This window comes from Ostrea edulis, chromosome 2, assembly GCF_947568905.1.
Source record: "Ostrea edulis chromosome 2, xbOstEdul1.1, whole genome shotgun sequence".
Taxonomy (NCBI): domain Eukaryota; kingdom Metazoa; phylum Mollusca; class Bivalvia; order Ostreida; family Ostreidae; genus Ostrea; species Ostrea edulis.
In genome coordinates, this window is record NC_079165.1 from 84,667,883 (window position 1) to 84,687,215 (window position 19,333).

The following is a 19,333-nucleotide window of genomic DNA, read 5'->3' on the forward strand; positions in this document are numbered from 1 at the left end:
TCTTCTTAATAAATTGTGTCTGATTTCTCTATTATATACACTTGATTTCTTTTTAATTTCATACTCGATAAACAGAAGTACATCCGGTGTGAGCTTGGTTGGCGACACTTTCGGTGCAAGTGTTCCCATAATTGACAATTTTATAACGTGGCCTTTGCGACGCCTAATTTCTTACTGATTTTACCATAAAATAAACCCTCGGCATGTAATTTTAAAATCAACGTCATTGTTTTAGCTGGTATTGGTTTTCCCTTTTCGCAGAGTCTCTTCCATCGTGCTAAAAGATTATGTAATGACACGCTTGTGTAAAGACACGTGTGCCCATCTAAAATTATTTTTATTCCCGCCCCTTTAAATATTGGTCCAATCGCAGTGATTGTTCTTTCCTTGATGCGTCATCATTGACAGAATCAACTATCCGGGACGGAGAACGAACCACAGGTGCTTGTGGACAGGACTTCCGGTACCCCCCTTCTTGTATTTTTAAATGTTCAATTCCTTGGGTATTTCGGACTATTTTTGATAAAATATGTAACTTCAGAGTTTATATATTTGAATGGAATACACAAATCTCGCATAGAAACCGTTTTTAAAAATGTCATATCACCGATCATAATAGAACATATATTATGATCGGTGATATGACATTTTTAAAAACGGTTTCTATGCGAGATTTGTGTATTCCATTCAAATATATAAACTCTGAAGTTACATATTTTATCAAAAATAGTCCGAAATACCCAAGGAATTGAACATTTAAAAATACAAGAAGGGGGGTACCGGAAGTCCTGTCCACAAGCACCTGTGGAACGAACATGAGAAGCTGAGTCGTTCACAATTACTGTAAATTCACAGTAAGATTAATTAACATCTAGATATTCAGGCTTCTTTAATAGTGCGTAACAATTGTGAACAACTAGATATTCAGGCTTCAGGAGTTTAACACTAGTTAACATAGACTCGGTAATTCACTATATAATTTTGCTTTGTTAAAAACAGGTTCAGATCTGTACTGGGGTTCAGACTTGTTGAGCACAGATTCAGGTTACACTACAAGTATTTAGACTTGTCAAACACAGATTTAGGTTATACTATAAGTATTTAGACCTGTCAAACACAGATTCAGGTTACACTATAAGTATTTAGACCTGTCAAACACAGATTCAGGTTACACTATAAGTATTTAGACTTGTCAAACACAGATTTAGGTTATACTATAAGTATTTAGACTTGTCAAACACATATTCAGGATATACTATAAGTATTTAGACCTGCCAAACACAGATTCAAGTTACACTATAAGGATTTAGACATGTTGAACACAAATTCAGGCTTACTCCAAAGTTTATACTTGTTTTGAATAGATTGGGGCCCACACTGAGGTTTTGAGATATTACTAGGAGGAGAGTTACCAATCGTTAACTGTAGAGTAATATAAACTGATGAATCTAACTATTAAATGACCAACTGAGAATCTAACTATTAAATGACCAACTGAGAATCTAACTATTAAATGACCAACTGAGAATCTAACTATTAAATGACCAACTGAGAATCTAACTATTAAATGACCAACTGAGAATCTAACTATTAAATGACCAACTGAGAATCTAACTATTAAATGACCAACTGTTTTTACATAAAACCGAGGAAGCAGGCATGCTTTTTTTCTTCTTTTTTTTTTTTTTAGAAAAAGCAAAGCGTTTTAAACCACTCTCTTGTTTTAAACACTCTTGTAAACCACTCTCTCGTTTTAATCACTCTCTTGTTTAAACCACTCTCTCGATTTAACCACTCTTGTTTTAAACACTCTCTACTTTAAACCACTCTCTTGTTCTAACCCACTCTCTAGTTTAAACCACTCGTTTCAACCACTCTCTTGTTTAAACCACTCGTTTCAACCACTCTCTTGTTTAAACCACTCGTTTCAACCACTCTCTTGTTTAAACCACTCTCTTGTTTTAAGCACTCTTGTTTAAACCACTCTCTCGTTTTAATCACTCTCTTGTTTAAACCACTCTCTCGATTTAACCACTCGTTTTAAACACTCTCTACTTTAAACCACTCTCTTGTTCTAACCACTCTCTTGTTTAACCCACTCTCTAGTTTAAACCACTCGTTTCAACCACTCTCTTGTTTAAACCACTCTCTTGTTTTAAGCACTCTCCAGTTTAAACCACTCTCTTGTTTTAACCACTCTCTTGTTTGATTTTATCACTTCCATGTAGAATTTGAACCCCAACTGTGACCCAATCCTTCTCATCCGTTGATGATTACATAATATACATAGATAGATAATGTGTAGAAGAAATTGCAGACTTGATCTACAGTATATCTTTTAAAAAAATGTTTGCCTATATCCACATGCTTGTCGTAAGAGGCGACTAAATGGGGCCGCAAAATTAGACAGCAAAAACCGAGGCGCCGTGTCACAGCAGGTATGGCACGATAAAGATCCCTTGCAGCTCAAAGGCATAGGCCTAAATTTTGCAGCCCTGTGACGTCCACATATGAGTGGAAAGTTCTTGAAAATTCTAGGGGCGTTAAACAATATACAATCAGTCGATCATGCTTAACTCTGAAAACATTTTGTATGGAACGTCAAAGGGTTGAAAACGATAACGTTTAAATCATGAAACTCTTTAACTTTCAACCAGTTCTACATGTAGATCTAGACTACAACTTCTACACTTTATAATTGAGCAATAACTATTTTCCATAGTATCATTTGTTAACTGTATATACTTGATATAACATTTTTTTCCAATTGATAATTAAACAAGGTTGATCAATTGCAAAACTACACGATATTTATTTTAGCAATACTGGCGTAATCATTTTTTTTATAAACGTTAAACAGGACATAAAACAATAGGACAAGTTATCTTTCAAATTTTATCGACATAACCTGGTCAGCATTCAGCTAATGAAAGGGAAGTGTATATTTTCGCTTTATCAGTGGGATGAGGTAATACTGTCCAAACTCCAGTATGTCGTTTCACGTCAGATGTATTTTAACATTTCAAAGAATGGGACTGTACGTTGTATAAAAAGCAAAGCTTAACCGTAGCTGTCCAGAGCGATGTCCAGTAACCAGCGGGACAACTACCGGGATAACCACAGCGTCCAGAGCCTCACGAGCTGTGATAATGATTGTGTTTTATAGATGAATCGATATAAATGCAACCATTATTGCCTCATCGTGTTGTTCGTCTTCGTCGAGTCCGATAGGTTACTACAGACAGTCACATAGTAAACGTAAGTACGGTTTCTTATGTTCAAATTCAGAAGGTATGACGTTTTTATTTTAATTACAACTTGCCGGTTACATGTTAACCTCACAAAGTACATGTATTTTGGTCAGTAAACGAGGATACATTTATAAAAAGGTATATTCTTGAATTTTTTATTTACATCATTAGTTGGCGAATAGGGGCTATTCCCGTTTTGTTAACCTGTATTTTGCTCTTAGTTACCGTGTCTATGCTTTTCCCTACACAACAGTATACATGTATATACAACAAATCCCTACACAACACTATATACACAACAAATCCCTACACAACAGCACATACACACAAAATCCCTACACAATATCACATACACACAAAATCCCTACACAACAGTGTATACACACAAAATCCCTACACAACAGTATATACATAACAAATCCCTACACAACAGTACATGTATATACACAACAAATCCCTACACAACAGCACATACACACAAAATCCCTATACAACAGTGCATACACAACAAATCCCTACACAACAGTGCATACACAACAAATCCCTTCACAACAGTATATACACAAGAAATCCCCACACAACAGTATATACATAACAAATCCCCACACAACAGTATATACACAACAAATCCCTACACAACAGTATATACACAACAAATCACTACACAACAGTATATACATAACAACTACACAACAGTATATACATAACAAATCCCTACACAACAAATCCATACACAACAGTATATACACAACAAATCCCTACATAAACAAAAGGCCCATGGGCCACATCGCTCACCTGAGTCACCTTGGTCCATATCAGAAGACTTTCCATATATATTTGCATGTAAAACCATAGTCCCTATTATGGCCCCAAACCTACCCCTGGAGGCCATGGTTTTTGCACACTTGAATCTACACTATGTCAGAAAGCTTTCATGTAAATGTAAACTTCTTTGGCCCAATGGTTCTTGAGAAGAAGATTTTTAAAGATTTTCCCTATATATTTGTATGTAAAACTTTGATCCCCCCCTTGTGCCCCCATCCTACCGCCAGGGACCATGATTTGTACAAACTTGAATCTGCATTATATCAGAAAGCTTTCATGTAAATATCAGCTTTTCTGGCTCAGTGGTTCTTGAGAAGAAGAATTTTAAAGATTTTCTCGATATATTTGTATGTAATACTTAGATCCCCTATTGTGGCCCCATCCGACCCCCGGGGGCCTTGATTTTAACAATTTAGAATCTGCACTATATCAGGAAGCTTTCATATAAATCTCAGCTTTTCTGGCTCAGTGGTTCTTGAGAAGAAGATTTTTAAAGATTTTTCCTATATATTTGTATGTAAAAATTTGATCCCCTATTGTGGCCCCATCCAACCCCTGGGGGCCATGATTTTAACAATTTAGAATCTGCACTACCTAATAAAGCTTATCTATAAATTTCATCTTTTCTGGCCCAGTGGTTCTTGAGAAGATTTTTTAATAACCCTTCTCTATTTTTACCTTTTCTTGATTATCTCCCCTTGGAAGGTGGCCTGGCCCTTTATTTTAACAATTTAGAATTCCCTTTACCTAAGGATGTTTTGTGCCAACTTTGGTTGAAATTAACCCAGTGGTTTTGGAGAAGTCAAAAATTTTAAAAGATTACATACGGACGGACGGACGCCAGAATACGGGTGATCAGAAAAGCTCACTTGAGCTTTTAGCTCAGCTGAGCTAAAAATCCCTACACAACAGTATATACACAACAAATCCCTACACAACAGTACATACACAACAGTATATGCACAACAAATCCCTACACAAAAGTATATACACAACAAATCCCTACACAAAAGTATATACATAACAAATCCCTACACAACAATATATACACAACAAATTACTACACAACAGTATATACACAACAAATCACTACACAACAATATATACACAACAAATCACTACACAACAGTATATACACGCAAAATCCCTACACAACAGAACATACACACAAAATCCCTACACAACAGTGCATACACACAAAATCCCTACACAACAGTATGATGTATAAAGCAGTGATCTCCAATGAGTACAGTCCAGTGGAGATCCGGGTTAGAATAGTTCCTCAGTACACCTTGCTTGTGTAAGAAGCGAATTTGGATGAGACTGCAAAAATCCAAGGCCCCGTGTCACAGTAGGTGTGGCACGATAAAGATCCCTCCCTGTTCAATTTGTATGCACTGGTGGCTAAAAACATGTAACATTTGGGAAATTTGTCAACATCTTCAATAATAAATTATCCCCCTAAAAGCTGAGTTTTTAAAACAATTTAACACCATTTTCACTATCAGTTAATCAAAGAAGGTCGCATATGATGTCACTGTACCAAGCGACTACCTAACTTTATAACGAGATTTTTATAAATCAGGGCTTAGATTTAAAGCCATATTACCACTAATTATCCCAATACTTTGGTGAACGAACTATTAGAATTAATAACTCTAAGTATAAGAAAGACAAAATGCATATAATTTTGTATACTTTGGAAACGTGTTATGTGTCCTTTTATCGCAAAGCGTTGGCGTAGATTTTGCAGCCCTTCAATGGAAATGGTGATGTCTCCATTTGAGTGAAAAATTCTCGAGCGGGAAGTTCAGCAATATTCAACCAACCAACCAACCTAATGAGTACACACACGTACAATATAACAATTTCCTATTTCATGTCTTATGTGTACTTCATCATGCATGCCAACTGAAAATATTTAAGGTCCAATGAACCTAAATAATCCTACAGGGATCATTTCTTTTATGCACTCTCATCCTGGTACCTGTTCTGATCAAGAAGAAAAATTTGAGTATCTAGACAACAGATGTTTATTCCAGAAGCAATCACTGCTATGAATTTAATGTCATCTTTGTGATCATTAGCTTTAAATGACTGTAAATCATACCAATGAAGCTTACTAAATCAATGAACCACTACATACAAATAGTAACATTGCACCATATTATATTCAAATGTCATCATATTTCCAACAATATCTGCATTTACATAATTATATTAATAAACATGTTGTTTCTATAAAACAAAATACAGCTTCTTGATACAATTTATGAGATTCCTGAACATGAATTACAAGTACATCTTGATGAATTAATATAAATACAATCTCATTATTCATAGCTAAATGGCACATAATTATATTTTACAAAATCACTTTATGCTATTCAAACTTAATTTTTCAAAAAGAAAAGAATGCTCATATAAGAGATATAATATAAATATGTACAGGACAGGGGAAATTATCTTTACATCAGGCTTTATTTTCGCAATTCAAAATCAGTAATATAACGTTAATTAAAATGATTGTACGGGAACTAAATTCCTAAATTTTTATCGAAGTTATAATCTGTGCTCCAGTGTAAAAAATGAACATACAATTTTTACACAAACAATAGATAATGCAATAATTATTTGATTGGATCATTAAAGAACATTTTCTATATTGTGTAAACTGGGTTGTGCTAGATACATCCTGGGAATGATGTCATAGTGTGTTTGGGTTGTGCCAGATGCACCCTGGGAATGATGTCACAATGTGTTCACCTCCTCTGATTCCATTTTGTTGCTATGGTAAAATTGCTTCACAACATATAAAATGAAATTATAATTATACTCCTCAAATTGCATTGAATGACTTAAAAAAAAAAAAAAATTAATACATATAATAAGGAACAAAGTAATTTCTACTCAAAGTAAGTTTGCACTTCTTATAAACCACTTTGTGGCTTAACAGTGTATGAAGCACAAACTGGCCAATTTCAGTCACAGTGCTTCTGAGGGGCTGAAGATAATGTAATCTATACATACGAGTGAAAAATCAAGAACTGTTAACACAACTGACAAAACTTCAATAAAAACAATCTTATATGAAACATCGGCTCATGATAAAAAGAAACATTACAGTAATATTAAAATATTTGTCAAGCACAAGGATTGTCATTTGTATGACATGGATTGTATCATGAGTTAAAACACACGGATGTTGTAAAAATAGTTCCTCACTTTTGTAAATATAGTTAGTGGTGATGAAATACGGAAAATGGCAAATTCCAATGTCTTAAAAATCCCAGATATAAATACAACGCCACAGATGGAGAAAAAATACATGTATTATCACAGAATAAGTTGATATGTCTAAACTTCCTCCATTTCCAATTCTATCATTTCTGCCTCTTCAGCAGTTATATACATTGAAGCATGGAGCATGATAACAAAGAAAGAGGCGCCTACAAAGAGAAATATATAAATTGTGTATCAGTTTTCATTCCTTATTCTTACAGAACTTTTATAGTTTTAAGGGATATAAGAATTATGAACTGACCTATGACCCAGAAGACAGCTGACCCTGCTCCAGCCAATGAGAAAAGAGGAAATGAACACAATCCAACAGCAGCGTATTGTTGTGCTAAACTTAACTCTCGTCCTAAAAGGAATACACATGTACCAAAAAGCTAATGACAAGGGAATTAATGCTTTACCACAAAATTTAAAAACAACAAACTGTTAATATGACATATGAATATACTTCATAGTGCTATGAACTATTAAAACTGTAGTTAATAAAAGACAAAATGGATTTCAGTGAGATGTGAATCTTTTAAAATATGTTGACAATCTTGTATGAAATGATACATAAATTAGAATATTTACCTAATATTCTGACTTTCCTTTCCTGGTTTTTCAGACTTATGATGTAGCAAGCTCCAAGACAGGCTGCTATAGCCACTAACAGCAGAGGGGAGGTTAAACTGAAACCAAATGAATCACATCAACATATTTATTGCCACTAACAGAAGAGGGGCGTTAAAATGACACCAAATACAGTAATTGAAAATCAAATGACTATTCAGTGATCTTTCTACATTTTTTACAAGGGTCCTGTGGCTTTCGAATTGGGAAAAATTGTTGACATTTCCGTCAAATTGGGAAAAATCAATTTTATTGTAAAAAAAGTTTTAAAATCATATCAAACATTATTTTATCTTTATTTTACACATCTAATTTTCTTAAACCTTCTAAAATTTTCAACTATTCTATCCAAATCATCATTCCCATAACTCTTTGTTAAGGTAGTACTCTACATCGTCATAATGGCTGACTTCCTTTAAAAACATGGATGAAAAAATCAATATCAGCAATATTTGACTTTTCCTTTTCTATTTAAATACCTAGCCGAGTAGCTCAGTAGGTTAGAATACCGAATGCTGAACTGTAGGTCGCAGGTTCGAGTCCAGCAGGGGTTTTAAAATTTTTTCAGATTACCTTCTACTAAAACTGTATTTTTTGACAAAATAAAATAAATTTGAAATTTTTCAACTTCAAAATATTGTTGTACATATCCTCCACTTTTCATCTACATCAAATTTCTCTGGTGTAGCATACCTCCTTAAGTCTTATATATATAATTCACATCGAATGTTTATTTTTTTTCATATACATTTTCCTTTCATAGTTTTATTATTGGGAAAAATGCAAGCTAAATTGGGGGGGGGAAAATAGCAATTTTTAGGAAGGGAAAGGGCTGAAATTCAGACCCAAAATGGGCCTTAAAAAATCACTGCTATTAGTGATAAGCGTCCCTGTAAAAATAAAAAAATGTAATGCTTTAAATGAAGAGTAAATTTTATTCTATTTCAAAAGAGATCAAGTCCAACATATAATTTGTCTCTGATATTTCCAGTCATTTGCAGTATTTGGCCTAAAAAGTGACACCATTTCTCAATATCAATCAAATTTATCCAAAATGCTTATTTTTACTTCTTTTAATTTTACATAACATGCACTCATGTTTAAAAAAGAGAAATCTGACAAAATAGCAAAAACGACCATACAATGATCAAATGTTATTTTTCATTTTTGATTAATTAATCAATATTCAAAAACAAAACAAATGAATAGTGCTTCCAATGTAAAAATAAAACTCTAAACAAATGAATACTGTGCTTCCGATGCAATGTAAAAACAAAACCCTAGACAAAATAGTGTTTCCAAAACAATGTAAAAACAAAACCCTAAACAAGTGAATAGTGCTTCTAATGTAATGTAAAAACAAAACCCTAAACAAATGAATAGTGCTTCCAATGTAATGTAAAAACAAAACCCTAAACAAATGAATAGTGCTTCCAATGCAATGTAGAAACAAAACCCTAAACAAATGAATAGTGCTTCCAATGTAATGTAAAAACAAAACCCTAAACAAATGAATAGTGCTTCCAATGCAATGTAGAAACAAAACCCTAAACAAATGAATAGTGCTTCCAATGTAATGTAAAACAAAACCCTAAACAAATGAATAGTGCTTCCAATGTAATGTAAAAACAAAACCCTAAACAAATGAATAGTGCTTCCAATGTAATGTAAAACAAAACCCTAAACAAATGAATAGTGCTTCCAATGCAATGTAGAAACAAAACCCTAAACAAATGAATAGTGCTTCCAATGTAATGCAAAAACAAAACCCTAAACAAATGAATAGTGTTTCCAATACAATGTACCTGTGGTATACTTACATGCAGAAAACAATAAGACCACCAAACACAAACAGATAGTTACTCTGGAACTGTTCGATATTCCGCACCACACGTTTAGGGACAGGTGCTACAGACTTGGGAACTTTGAACTTGCCGAAATTGAAGAATTCTGCCCATGGCTTCACACCTTCTCTGGTTTTGGAAAACCATTCTCTGGCATTTACATTAGACAGTGATATTGACATCCTACAATATTTGCAAGTGTAATTAGAATGAATTCAATAATTGACATCCTACAATACATGTAAATTAGCATTAATTCAATAACTTAAAAGTGAAATTTACAATGTAAAGCATAAAACAGAAATTCTCTAATCATAATTACCACTATATTTACTGAATGCACTAAACATGTATATTCATATGATATAAGATTGCATGTAACCCATTCCATCAGAAAATATACCTGTATTATTTCCCAATGAATGATCCATATAGAACAAATTTTCATGCAGAAAGCAAATTATACGAAAAGCAACCATTGTTCATTCAACAGTTCCAATACATACACAATTTCTGAATTACCAAATAGGTGTTTTCCTTTGCTAAAGAAGTTAAACGAACACACACAAAGACAATTTCACATAACTGACATAAGCAAAATGACTGATATTTATTCATGCAAGTAGTACAGTAATCGGTCTCGAATACCAGAGTCTCTCAGTCCACTTTTACCCTTTGCCGAACCTCTGGATCAGCCCTTTCCATTTTTGAGATAGACAGGAACAGTATATAGAAACCAAATAATAGGCCAAAATAATATATATGTGTGTTTCCGGTTTCCTGACCCTACCTACTTTTTCTTGCCAACCCTAAAGATTTTATTGACAATATATAAATATATATTATATTATAAATAAAATAAAAATGTGCAATTTTTAAACTGGAATTTTTCTCTTCTCACATTTGCGTTTCTCCGATTTACATTTTGACAACTATTGATCTTCAAGTTGTTTGAATAGTAATTGTAATGTATATAGACATGTATCCAAAGTGTATCAAAAGCTAAGATTTCAAACAAAATGTTTCAATGAAATAAAATGTTTTACCTATACCTGCCCTACCTAATTTTTGGGGGAGTGAAATAGAAAACATGCACATATGTACAGACTACGTAATAGTATATATTTTATTTTGGCCATATTATGATGCTGATTTAATATATAAATTATAATGTTTACATGTTTTTCAAGAGCATTTTTATGCTGATTAATACAATTTAATGCTTAACATTTATTTGATAAACTTAATAGATCATTTTATGTGTACCTACTTAGTTAAATATATGTTGATTGACTGAGTTTTTTAAAGGTCACATCGATAATTTTTCACTCATATTGAGATGTCACCTGCAGTTGTAGGTGAAGTACCACAAATACATGTAAAAGAAAAGCCTGTGTTTGTATGAAAATTTATAGATTATAATCGAATTGTTTCTGATGATGACCCGGTAATTGTGATGAAATAGCTGGAGTGGGTGGGTGGGGGGGGGGGGGGAATTTCATCATATAATGATGGTCAGGGATTTTTTTATTGTCTGCTGGGGGTCGAAATAAGACCCCATTCCCAATGCTAAAACGCAGGTATTTTCCCCAATTTTTGGTTTGAAATTCCCAAGCAATGAAAAACATCAAGCAGAGAAGCCTAATCATTCTTAAATCTTCTTCACAGGCCCACAGATTACAATTTTGCTTCGAAATTATTAAGTTAACCTAATTTTTTGGCATCTCCTTATTTGAATGAGGTAAGCTTCGACCAAATAGAAAGTTACAAGGAGCCCAATTATACCTTAATGCACTCTGGATTGGTTTTCTCCCTATTTCTTTGTATGAAATATTTTTCCCAATTTCAAGCAAATGTCGCTATTTTTCCCAATTGGAAAGGCTCAGGCCCTGGAAATCAAGACCTTGAAAAAACCTGATGGTCCTACTGTATAGTATTTTATAAAATCAAAGAAATCTGAGGGAGCCACATCATTTACATACGAGTAGCTGTTAGCAGAGACATATAATTTATATATATTAGATAATTTTGTCACGCTAAACATGTTGGGTTTTCTTGATAGATGAGGAAAATTTACCAAAAGCACTGAAATTTCATTTCACAAATGACACATATTGTTGAATGAAATTGCACCAAAAAAATCCTGGGATGTCCCTCCACTTCCTAATCCTAGAAATCAATAAAGGCTTGATCCAGAGGGTCAGTGCAGATCAGTAATTGCAAGTAGATAAAATCCTGTAAGGTTGTACATGTTAAGGAAAGTCGAATCTCCAGTCTGAGGTCCTGTAAACTCTTTATGCTTATGGCCAATACAAACGCCATCTACTTAAAGACCCATCTCATGACCATACGGTCAGTGAAAATGTAGGCGGAGCCTGATCAAAACAGATGTTATTTACCTGGAGTGGCCAGGGTCTACCAAGGTGGTAATTGCTATACCCCGTGGCACTCAAAGAAATACACACATGCAGAGACAGAACATGTTAGAAATCTACCTGTCCCGTGTTTGAGGAATAAAAATCTACACGTAGTAACGTACGTCTTCAATTCCTAAATAATACATGTATAAAAATATGACATTTTATTTCACGTATAATTAGTTTGAGGACATTAGCCATTGGAAGATTACGAATTTGTTATAAATTTATCTTCAATAATGCTACTATGTCAAAGAGTAGGTAAAGTGTCTGCAGATATCCTCACAGTACTGGAATGTTCTTTGCCCCAGGATTTTCTTCGTTTTCCCGGTCGGATACTGTTAAGTTCCGGTGGACTGTCTGTCAATCGTTCCAGTGACAGATGGCTAATCCCATTCTCATCTTGTAGGAATCATCTCCTAACTGGGTCCTTTTGTCGTGAAACACGTTGAGAACATTATTGAACGACTCAACATAATAAGTGTCCAATGCGTGCACAAAATCTTCTGGAAACTTGTACACCACGAACCTAATGAATTGCGTCTGTAAGAAGTTTCTCCGTAGCAGGATCCGTGAGGATAAGTTTGCTTGGCTCATAGTTAGGGTCTGTTTTACATCTACTTGTGGTGGGCATTGCACATGGTTATTTTTGTGGTGTGGAACAATGCAAACCGAGTCTTTCCATGGTGTTTCAGCACACCCTTGGCCACTTTGCATCGATTTATTTTTTATGCTCAAATACGTAGCTCGGGTAATTAAATTGTCATCTCATAATTCAAAACAAAAATTCAGAGAGCCCAGAGGTTACCTTTGCGGTAGATGAAAGGGGCTGATACGCCTGCTGTTAATTGCTATCAACACATTCCAGTCTCAGATACACAACCGACTCGCTGTGTTAAAGCTGTCAATCAGGACCTGAGCTATTGTCTTTTATATGATGGATAAGTGGTGTGGTTTTTTTTTGTTTTTTTTTATCCTTGTCCAGGTAAATTTTAATGGGGTGGCTTAGAAATGGGTCTTTAAGTCTACCACAACCAACAACACCCAGACTAGACTTGCTCAAGTTTCTATGTTTAATAATCATTGCTCTCTTTAATACTTTTAATAATGCTCTATGTTTGGTGACAATAAGTATGGTAGAGAGCAGATATTTAGATTTCTGAAACACAGAAAAAGTTTAATGAAATGATAAAGTAATAAAAACAACATAAGAGACTTGAGCAAGCCTACACCCAGACCAATCATGCAAGTTTTCCAAAGTTTTAAAAGTTTGCATTAGATCTACATGTAATGAGCATGATGTATAATCCATCATACAAAATTCACAAAAAACAATGCCATGTGTAGATGTTTAACATCAGTATATAGGCTGTAAACCAGCTGTAAACCAAATCAAATAGTGAAATACCTTGATTGTAGAGCAGACGATAAAACAGACCTGTAAACCGTTGAAGAGGAATATTAGTAACCAATAAGGAACACAAAACAATATTCTCCTGGAACAGTGGAAAGAGCCAGTCGGGGCGCGGGGGAAAATGTATGATCCGTGATTTTTAAGGGTGTTTCAACATACAGTAGCCAATAAAATATTACCCTTTGAAATTTTCTGCTTGAGGAATATCTATATTTCCTTCCAATTTTGAGCCAAACGTATCTGTCATTATTTAACTTCACAACAAACTATTATAGTAGTTAATTAAGTTAACTACGCAACCCGTAGAGTCAACTCAACAACTGTCAAACCTCAAAGTGTGACGTGGAGAGATATTCAGCAAATCGTACGAAAAATCCACATAGAAATTCTGTACTTATGAAAAATCGGGAAAAAAAAATTGAAAACCCTCTCTATAACTATATTTTGATAAATGTGAAACAGAAATTTTACATTGTATGCTTTTGTGCCATTTGAATCGAATAAACTTAGTACACCTTATTGTATTCTACTTTCATTTTACCGCAGGACTTGATATAGATAAATCTATAGCATACATTTATTTCACACAGCTCTGTTTATGATTTTAATGTATGTCATACACTAATACAACATCTACGGCTAATTATATCTGTTACACATATGACATCAAAATGACTCATGCGTCAGCGTGATGTTTGCACAGTTTGGTTAACTTTAAACCTGTAGATAACGATAAAAGTTGTATCTTGCATTCATCTCCAGAGTTTGAAGGTATTTCTATTTTTACGGATTTTATTACAGTTAAAAGATATTGAATATTTATTTACCGGATCGAATATCAGGAGCTAGCGTGTGTTTTTTTGGTCAGTATTTATACTAATTTCTGTGGAAACGAGGGGGTTATTTATAATCGGTCTTTCCTAGGGGATAGGAAAGACTGATTATAAATAACCCCCTCGTTTCCACAGATATTGAGTATATACCAGCTTTTCTCATAAAATTTATAAATCAGTCTACATAATTTTGGGGGCATTTGAAGTCACAGAGATCAAAATGGATTCGCCCGGTGCACAGAGGCCTGCTAACTGAATTGTTTCATACATGAGTTTTAGGCATTTTTAAAATGGAAAACAATCAGTGACAACAATGAAGTTTTTCTTTTGTGACGTCACAGTCGTTTCTTAGATGTGCGAACAATGGTATCTAAGAAGAATCGGGTGGGATTCTTTGATTGATCGAATTTCCTTTATTTTTGGTGGAATTTCGTATTGCAAAATACGAAAACACAATAACCTAACTGTGTGGGCTATGTAGAGAATATATATGTGTATAGCGCCATGGGGAAAGCATTGGCCTGTAAAAATGGGCATGTGCGATATGTATGGGCGTAGGTGCTTGGGATGAAATATCAATGCAAGTAGGACGCGAATACTGAGATTATTGAGATAGATGAGCACACCCCCAAAATACGACACCGGCCTTAGTAGGGCCTGATCCGGTTCACAAATCTGTCGTAACTACATTGTATATGAATTTTTGAAAATACGTTATTCAAAATGTGCTTTATAATTTCCAAAGAATATACATGTACACTGTAGCTGTATCTGGAAAAAAAATCCAATGTAAACTATTTAAAACTGAATAAAATTAATCATATTATTTCAGGGTCACTGTAATATTTTTTGAAGATATGTTTGGCGTTTATATCTTAGATGAACCACCTATATCACCTCAGGAGCTTTGTAAAACTGGGACAGTAACTTTACATAATCCCTCTTCACACATACATACATTAGTTAATATAATATTGTTGAATATCAATTCTGATGCAACAAATAAACTTTTCGGTTCTAAGCTTCAAGATGTCTTTGTAAATGATAAAACTTTTGAAGAATTAGAACATAATTATCAATAACACTCAATGTGGAAAACTCTCATTTTATAGTACATTATTTAACTGTGAGGACAAAAAAAAAAAAACCCTAAAAATACAACCATATTTGTGTCTTCCAGTTCATAGGAACCTGTGCTCTTATCTTACCTTATCTAAGAATAAGTGTGTAATATTAAAATATATATAGAAACAGGTAGATATTGTAATCATGTCAGTCATTCCTAGAGAAAACAGATTTTGCTACCATTGTAAGACCAGTGTCGAAGATCAAAAACATTTTTTACTTGATTGTCCTTTATACAAACATATAAGAAAAAAGTATTCAAAAATATCATATGATTATACCTGGTACCTGTAAAGTGCGAAACGAAACGAAACAAAATATACCTAAACAAAACGAAATCTATCAAAACGAAACCTACCGAAACGAAACGAAACAGATTGTATAACCGAACTCTTTTAATTATAATAATTAGATATGGTATCATAGGCCCCTGTGAAAGTTACCACATATAAATAAAATCCGCCTCCCATTTGATGTAGGATTTCGGCTTGACTGATACAAAGTTTTAAAAGTTGGAAAGGGGGAAGGGGGAGTCAGCACAAAGTACATAACGGAAGTTGATTAAATTCCGTTCTGAAATTTATGGACCAAAACTAATTACACATGGTATTTAATCAACTTCGGAAACGTACTTTGTGCTTAATCAACCCCCTTCCAACTTTTAAAACTTTGTATCAGTCAAGGCGAAAGCCTACATCAAAGGGGAGGCGAATTTTATTTATATGTGGTAACTTTCACAGGGGCCTAAGATACCGTTTTTAATTATTATGATTAAAAGAGTTCGGTTATATAATCCGTTTCGTTTCGGTAGATTTCGTTTCGTTGGGTTTCGTTTCGGTAGATTTCGTTTCGTTGGGTTTCGTTTCGGTAGATTTCGTTTCGTTTCGCACTTTACAGGTACCCTGATTATATCACGTGCAATTAGCTTCGGATTCAGAATGGAGGGTTACAGTCTCACAGGTCGGAGGTATGGGGAAACGCATTAAATGGGGGGGGGGGGGGGGGGGGGGTAAGCCGGTGTTGGATCCGCATTTGGGCAAAAATACATGTGTCAGTATTTTTTGTTCTAAAGACAAATCTTTGTATATCTGTGTGGATATTGTGTATTTGTATGAAGTATATCAAACGTTGGATTCTGAGTATGTCTTCCCGTTCTCTTTGTAATTTCTGCTTCCCTTGTTCATAAGCCTTAAATTTTGATTTTACAAAATGCTGACCTCCTACATAAAATATTTTCCGTTTTCCGTTCCGTTTTCAATATCTCGAATATATAAAGTTATCTTTAGATTTACTGTATATCTTAACGAATCGTATTCGAATAATATGGTACCACATTATTTTTTTCATTATTGAAAGTATTCGCACCTCATCAGTTAGAGAGCAAATAAGAGGCTAAACATCTTCCTGCTTTTAACTTTCTCAGACACCAGTTTCTTCAAAACAATGTTTGATGCTAACCGATGGACCGCTTAAAAATATATCAGTCAACCCGAAAGACCACATCAACAATGAAGCGAATTTCATTTATATGTGGTAACTTACACACTACACAGGAATTGAAATACCATTTATTTTTTTCCATTACAGTATATCATGATTGCACATGTATACAGTTTGGGGTTATACAATCTGTTTAGGTTCGTTTCGTTTCGGCAGATTTCGTTTCGGTAGATTTCGATTTCTTTTCGCATTTTACAGGTACCCACATGAGTTGATTTTTTTATTTTTTTTTTTTTTATTTAAATATTTCTAAAGTATGTAAACGAAGTCTTGCATACCTCAAAAGTCAAAACATAACTCAAAATAATCCCTTTTTAAAAATGACACCCACTGGATATTATAAGTTCTGTTATATGTAAGTTATTGTTGACATTCTTTAGAAATATTCTCAACAACAAAATCAACTCAACTCATGTAGGTTATTCGAGGAGGGGGGGGGGACTGAACCCAAGCACCTGTGGTATAGCTCAAAGGCAATTGTATCGCTTGGGTTTGAATTTACTATTAAAGAGTACTCTTTAATAGTAAATTCGAACCCATGCGATACTATTGTCTGTGGTATAATTTAAAATTCATTAAGAAATAAGTCAGTTCACATGCATTTAATTTGTCGGTGTTACATGATTAAGCTCACAAATATTTGTCTAGATTTTTAGTCCTAATTGAACTGCAACTTCGGTTTTGTATCGAAAATGCAAACTTTTTAAAATTCCATTAAACAACAGATTCCTATAAGTATTTTAAAAAAAATTAATTTCATCTTCCACAACACAAGCTCCACTGTGATATTTTTCACATAGACTTTCATTTCTCTGTATACCGATGTGATATATTGTGCCAGGCTCAATTCTAAGGTTATGACAAGATATTCCTAGTTTGGTTGTGCTTCTTTAAAAAAAATCAGAACCAAAATTACTCAGGGATGATATTTCCATACTGCATTATCCCAAACTACCTGCAAACTTTCTGTTGGTACTAATTTCTTTTGCAGTTTTCAGTGCTTCCAGTCATTAGCTGAGTTTCAAGTTTATGTCAAAATAAGAAAGTTGGATTTACCTGTTTAGCATTTAATATACTTCAGTGTTATCAAGCATAACACACTCTCGGTACTTCACATTCAGCATTGTACCCCCCCCCCCCCCCACCCCAAATATTGGTCTGTATATCAGATAATTGATTATACGTGTGTGTTTTACAGAAGTGCTAATATACATTTGTATATATAGCGTATATCCAAAAAAAATCTGTATTGTAGTTTTTTTTCACAAAGTGGATCGGATCAATCATGACCACAGAAAATATTTTGATAAAAATCTTTTTTATTGTTTTCATTTGGAGAGAGGTAAATTTTGTGTTATTGCATTGAATTTCAATATAGATTTGAAGACCTAACCTTTGGTTCAGAATTCAAGAATAAGGAGAGGGGTGACATTCTAAAATCGGAAACTAGAATTCATCATTAATGCAATTAAAACCTCTACTAGATTCGAATTCCGATTCTACATATTGACAGTCTTAAAGTTCGCCTACCTACACGTGAGCAAATACGTGTGCGTGTAATTAAGAAATTTTAAAAGAACGAAATATATATATATATATATATATATATATATATATATATATATATATATATGTGTGTGTGTGTGTGTGTGTGTGTGTAATGTACATGTTGTATATTCATTTTTAAAATTTTTATTTTGCTTATTATCTATATCATCTATCGAAATGCTGGGATTTTATGTTGTTTTATAATTGCGCGAATGAAAATAAAATGATAAAACCAAAACCTCGATCCATATTTACCCATTTTTCCAACTTCGTATCAACTGGACGCTGTTTTATATTACGCGAATGAAAATAAAATGACAAAAACGAAAACATCCATTTTACTTCCTTTTACACACTCCTTAGACTCTAAGACTATTCCAGCAATGTCATGTAACTTGCTCGTAGATACTATATTCCAGCTATGCCATAAAAATTTCTCTCAGACTATTCCAACTATGCCACATAACTTGCCTCCAAAGAAGTAAAATTGACAAAATCAACTGACAATCTGATTCTCAATCTCCTATCAAAAATCCTATTTAGGAAATATGTAATATTGGCGGGTAATAATAAAAATGCTGGCAAATTTGTTTGAAATCGGTTCAAAATGTTGAGTATACATGTATGCAGCAAGTAAAATGTCTGGTCTTAAACTTTGATGATA

The 19,333-nt window shown here is 33.8% G+C and overlaps 1 protein-coding gene across 3 annotated transcripts; it reads right to left on the reverse strand.

Annotated features, from left to right (window-relative positions):
• Positions 1-6,091: 6,091 nt before the first annotated feature.
• Positions 6,092-14,201, reverse strand: LOC125681800 (prenylated Rab acceptor protein 1-like). 3 transcript variants are annotated; one of them, XM_048922026.2, is made up of 6 exons: positions 13,843-14,195; positions 13,658-13,687; positions 9,809-10,015; positions 7,950-8,047; positions 7,621-7,722; positions 6,092-7,525 (listed from the first exon to the last, which is right to left on the reverse strand). In XM_048922026.2, exons 1-6 carry the CDS (start codon positions 13,908-13,910, stop codon positions 7,434-7,436), a joined length of 597 nt encoding a protein of 198 aa, XP_048777983.1. In that variant the 5' UTR covers positions 13,911-14,195; the 3' UTR covers positions 6,092-7,433. The 3 variants fall into 3 exon arrangements, with proteins under 3 accessions (XP_048777983.1, XP_048777984.1, XP_056011210.1); XM_048922027.2 differs by lacking the exon at positions 13,658-13,687 and having other exon boundaries at positions 13,843-14,201; XM_056155235.1 differs by lacking the exon at positions 13,658-13,687 and having other exon boundaries at positions 13,688-14,190.
• Positions 14,202-19,333: the final 5,132 nt, after the last annotated feature.

What these genes read in the sequence shown, in the direction of transcription:
- LOC125681800 (XM_048922026.2), bottom strand. Translation starts at nt 13,910, where the DNA reads ATGACAGATACGTTTGGCTCAAAATTGGAAGGAAATATAGATATTCCT. An exon ending in CAAGCAGAAAATTTCAAAGG is followed by an intron (nt 13,688 to 13,842) that starts GTAATATTTTAT and finishes AACGGTTTACAG; the next exon opens with GTCTGTTTTATCGTCTGCTC. An exon ending in TCGTCTGCTCTACAATCAAG is followed by an intron (nt 10,016 to 13,657) that starts GTATTTCACTAT and finishes CAAATATTGTAG; the next exon opens with GATGTCAATATCACTGTCTA.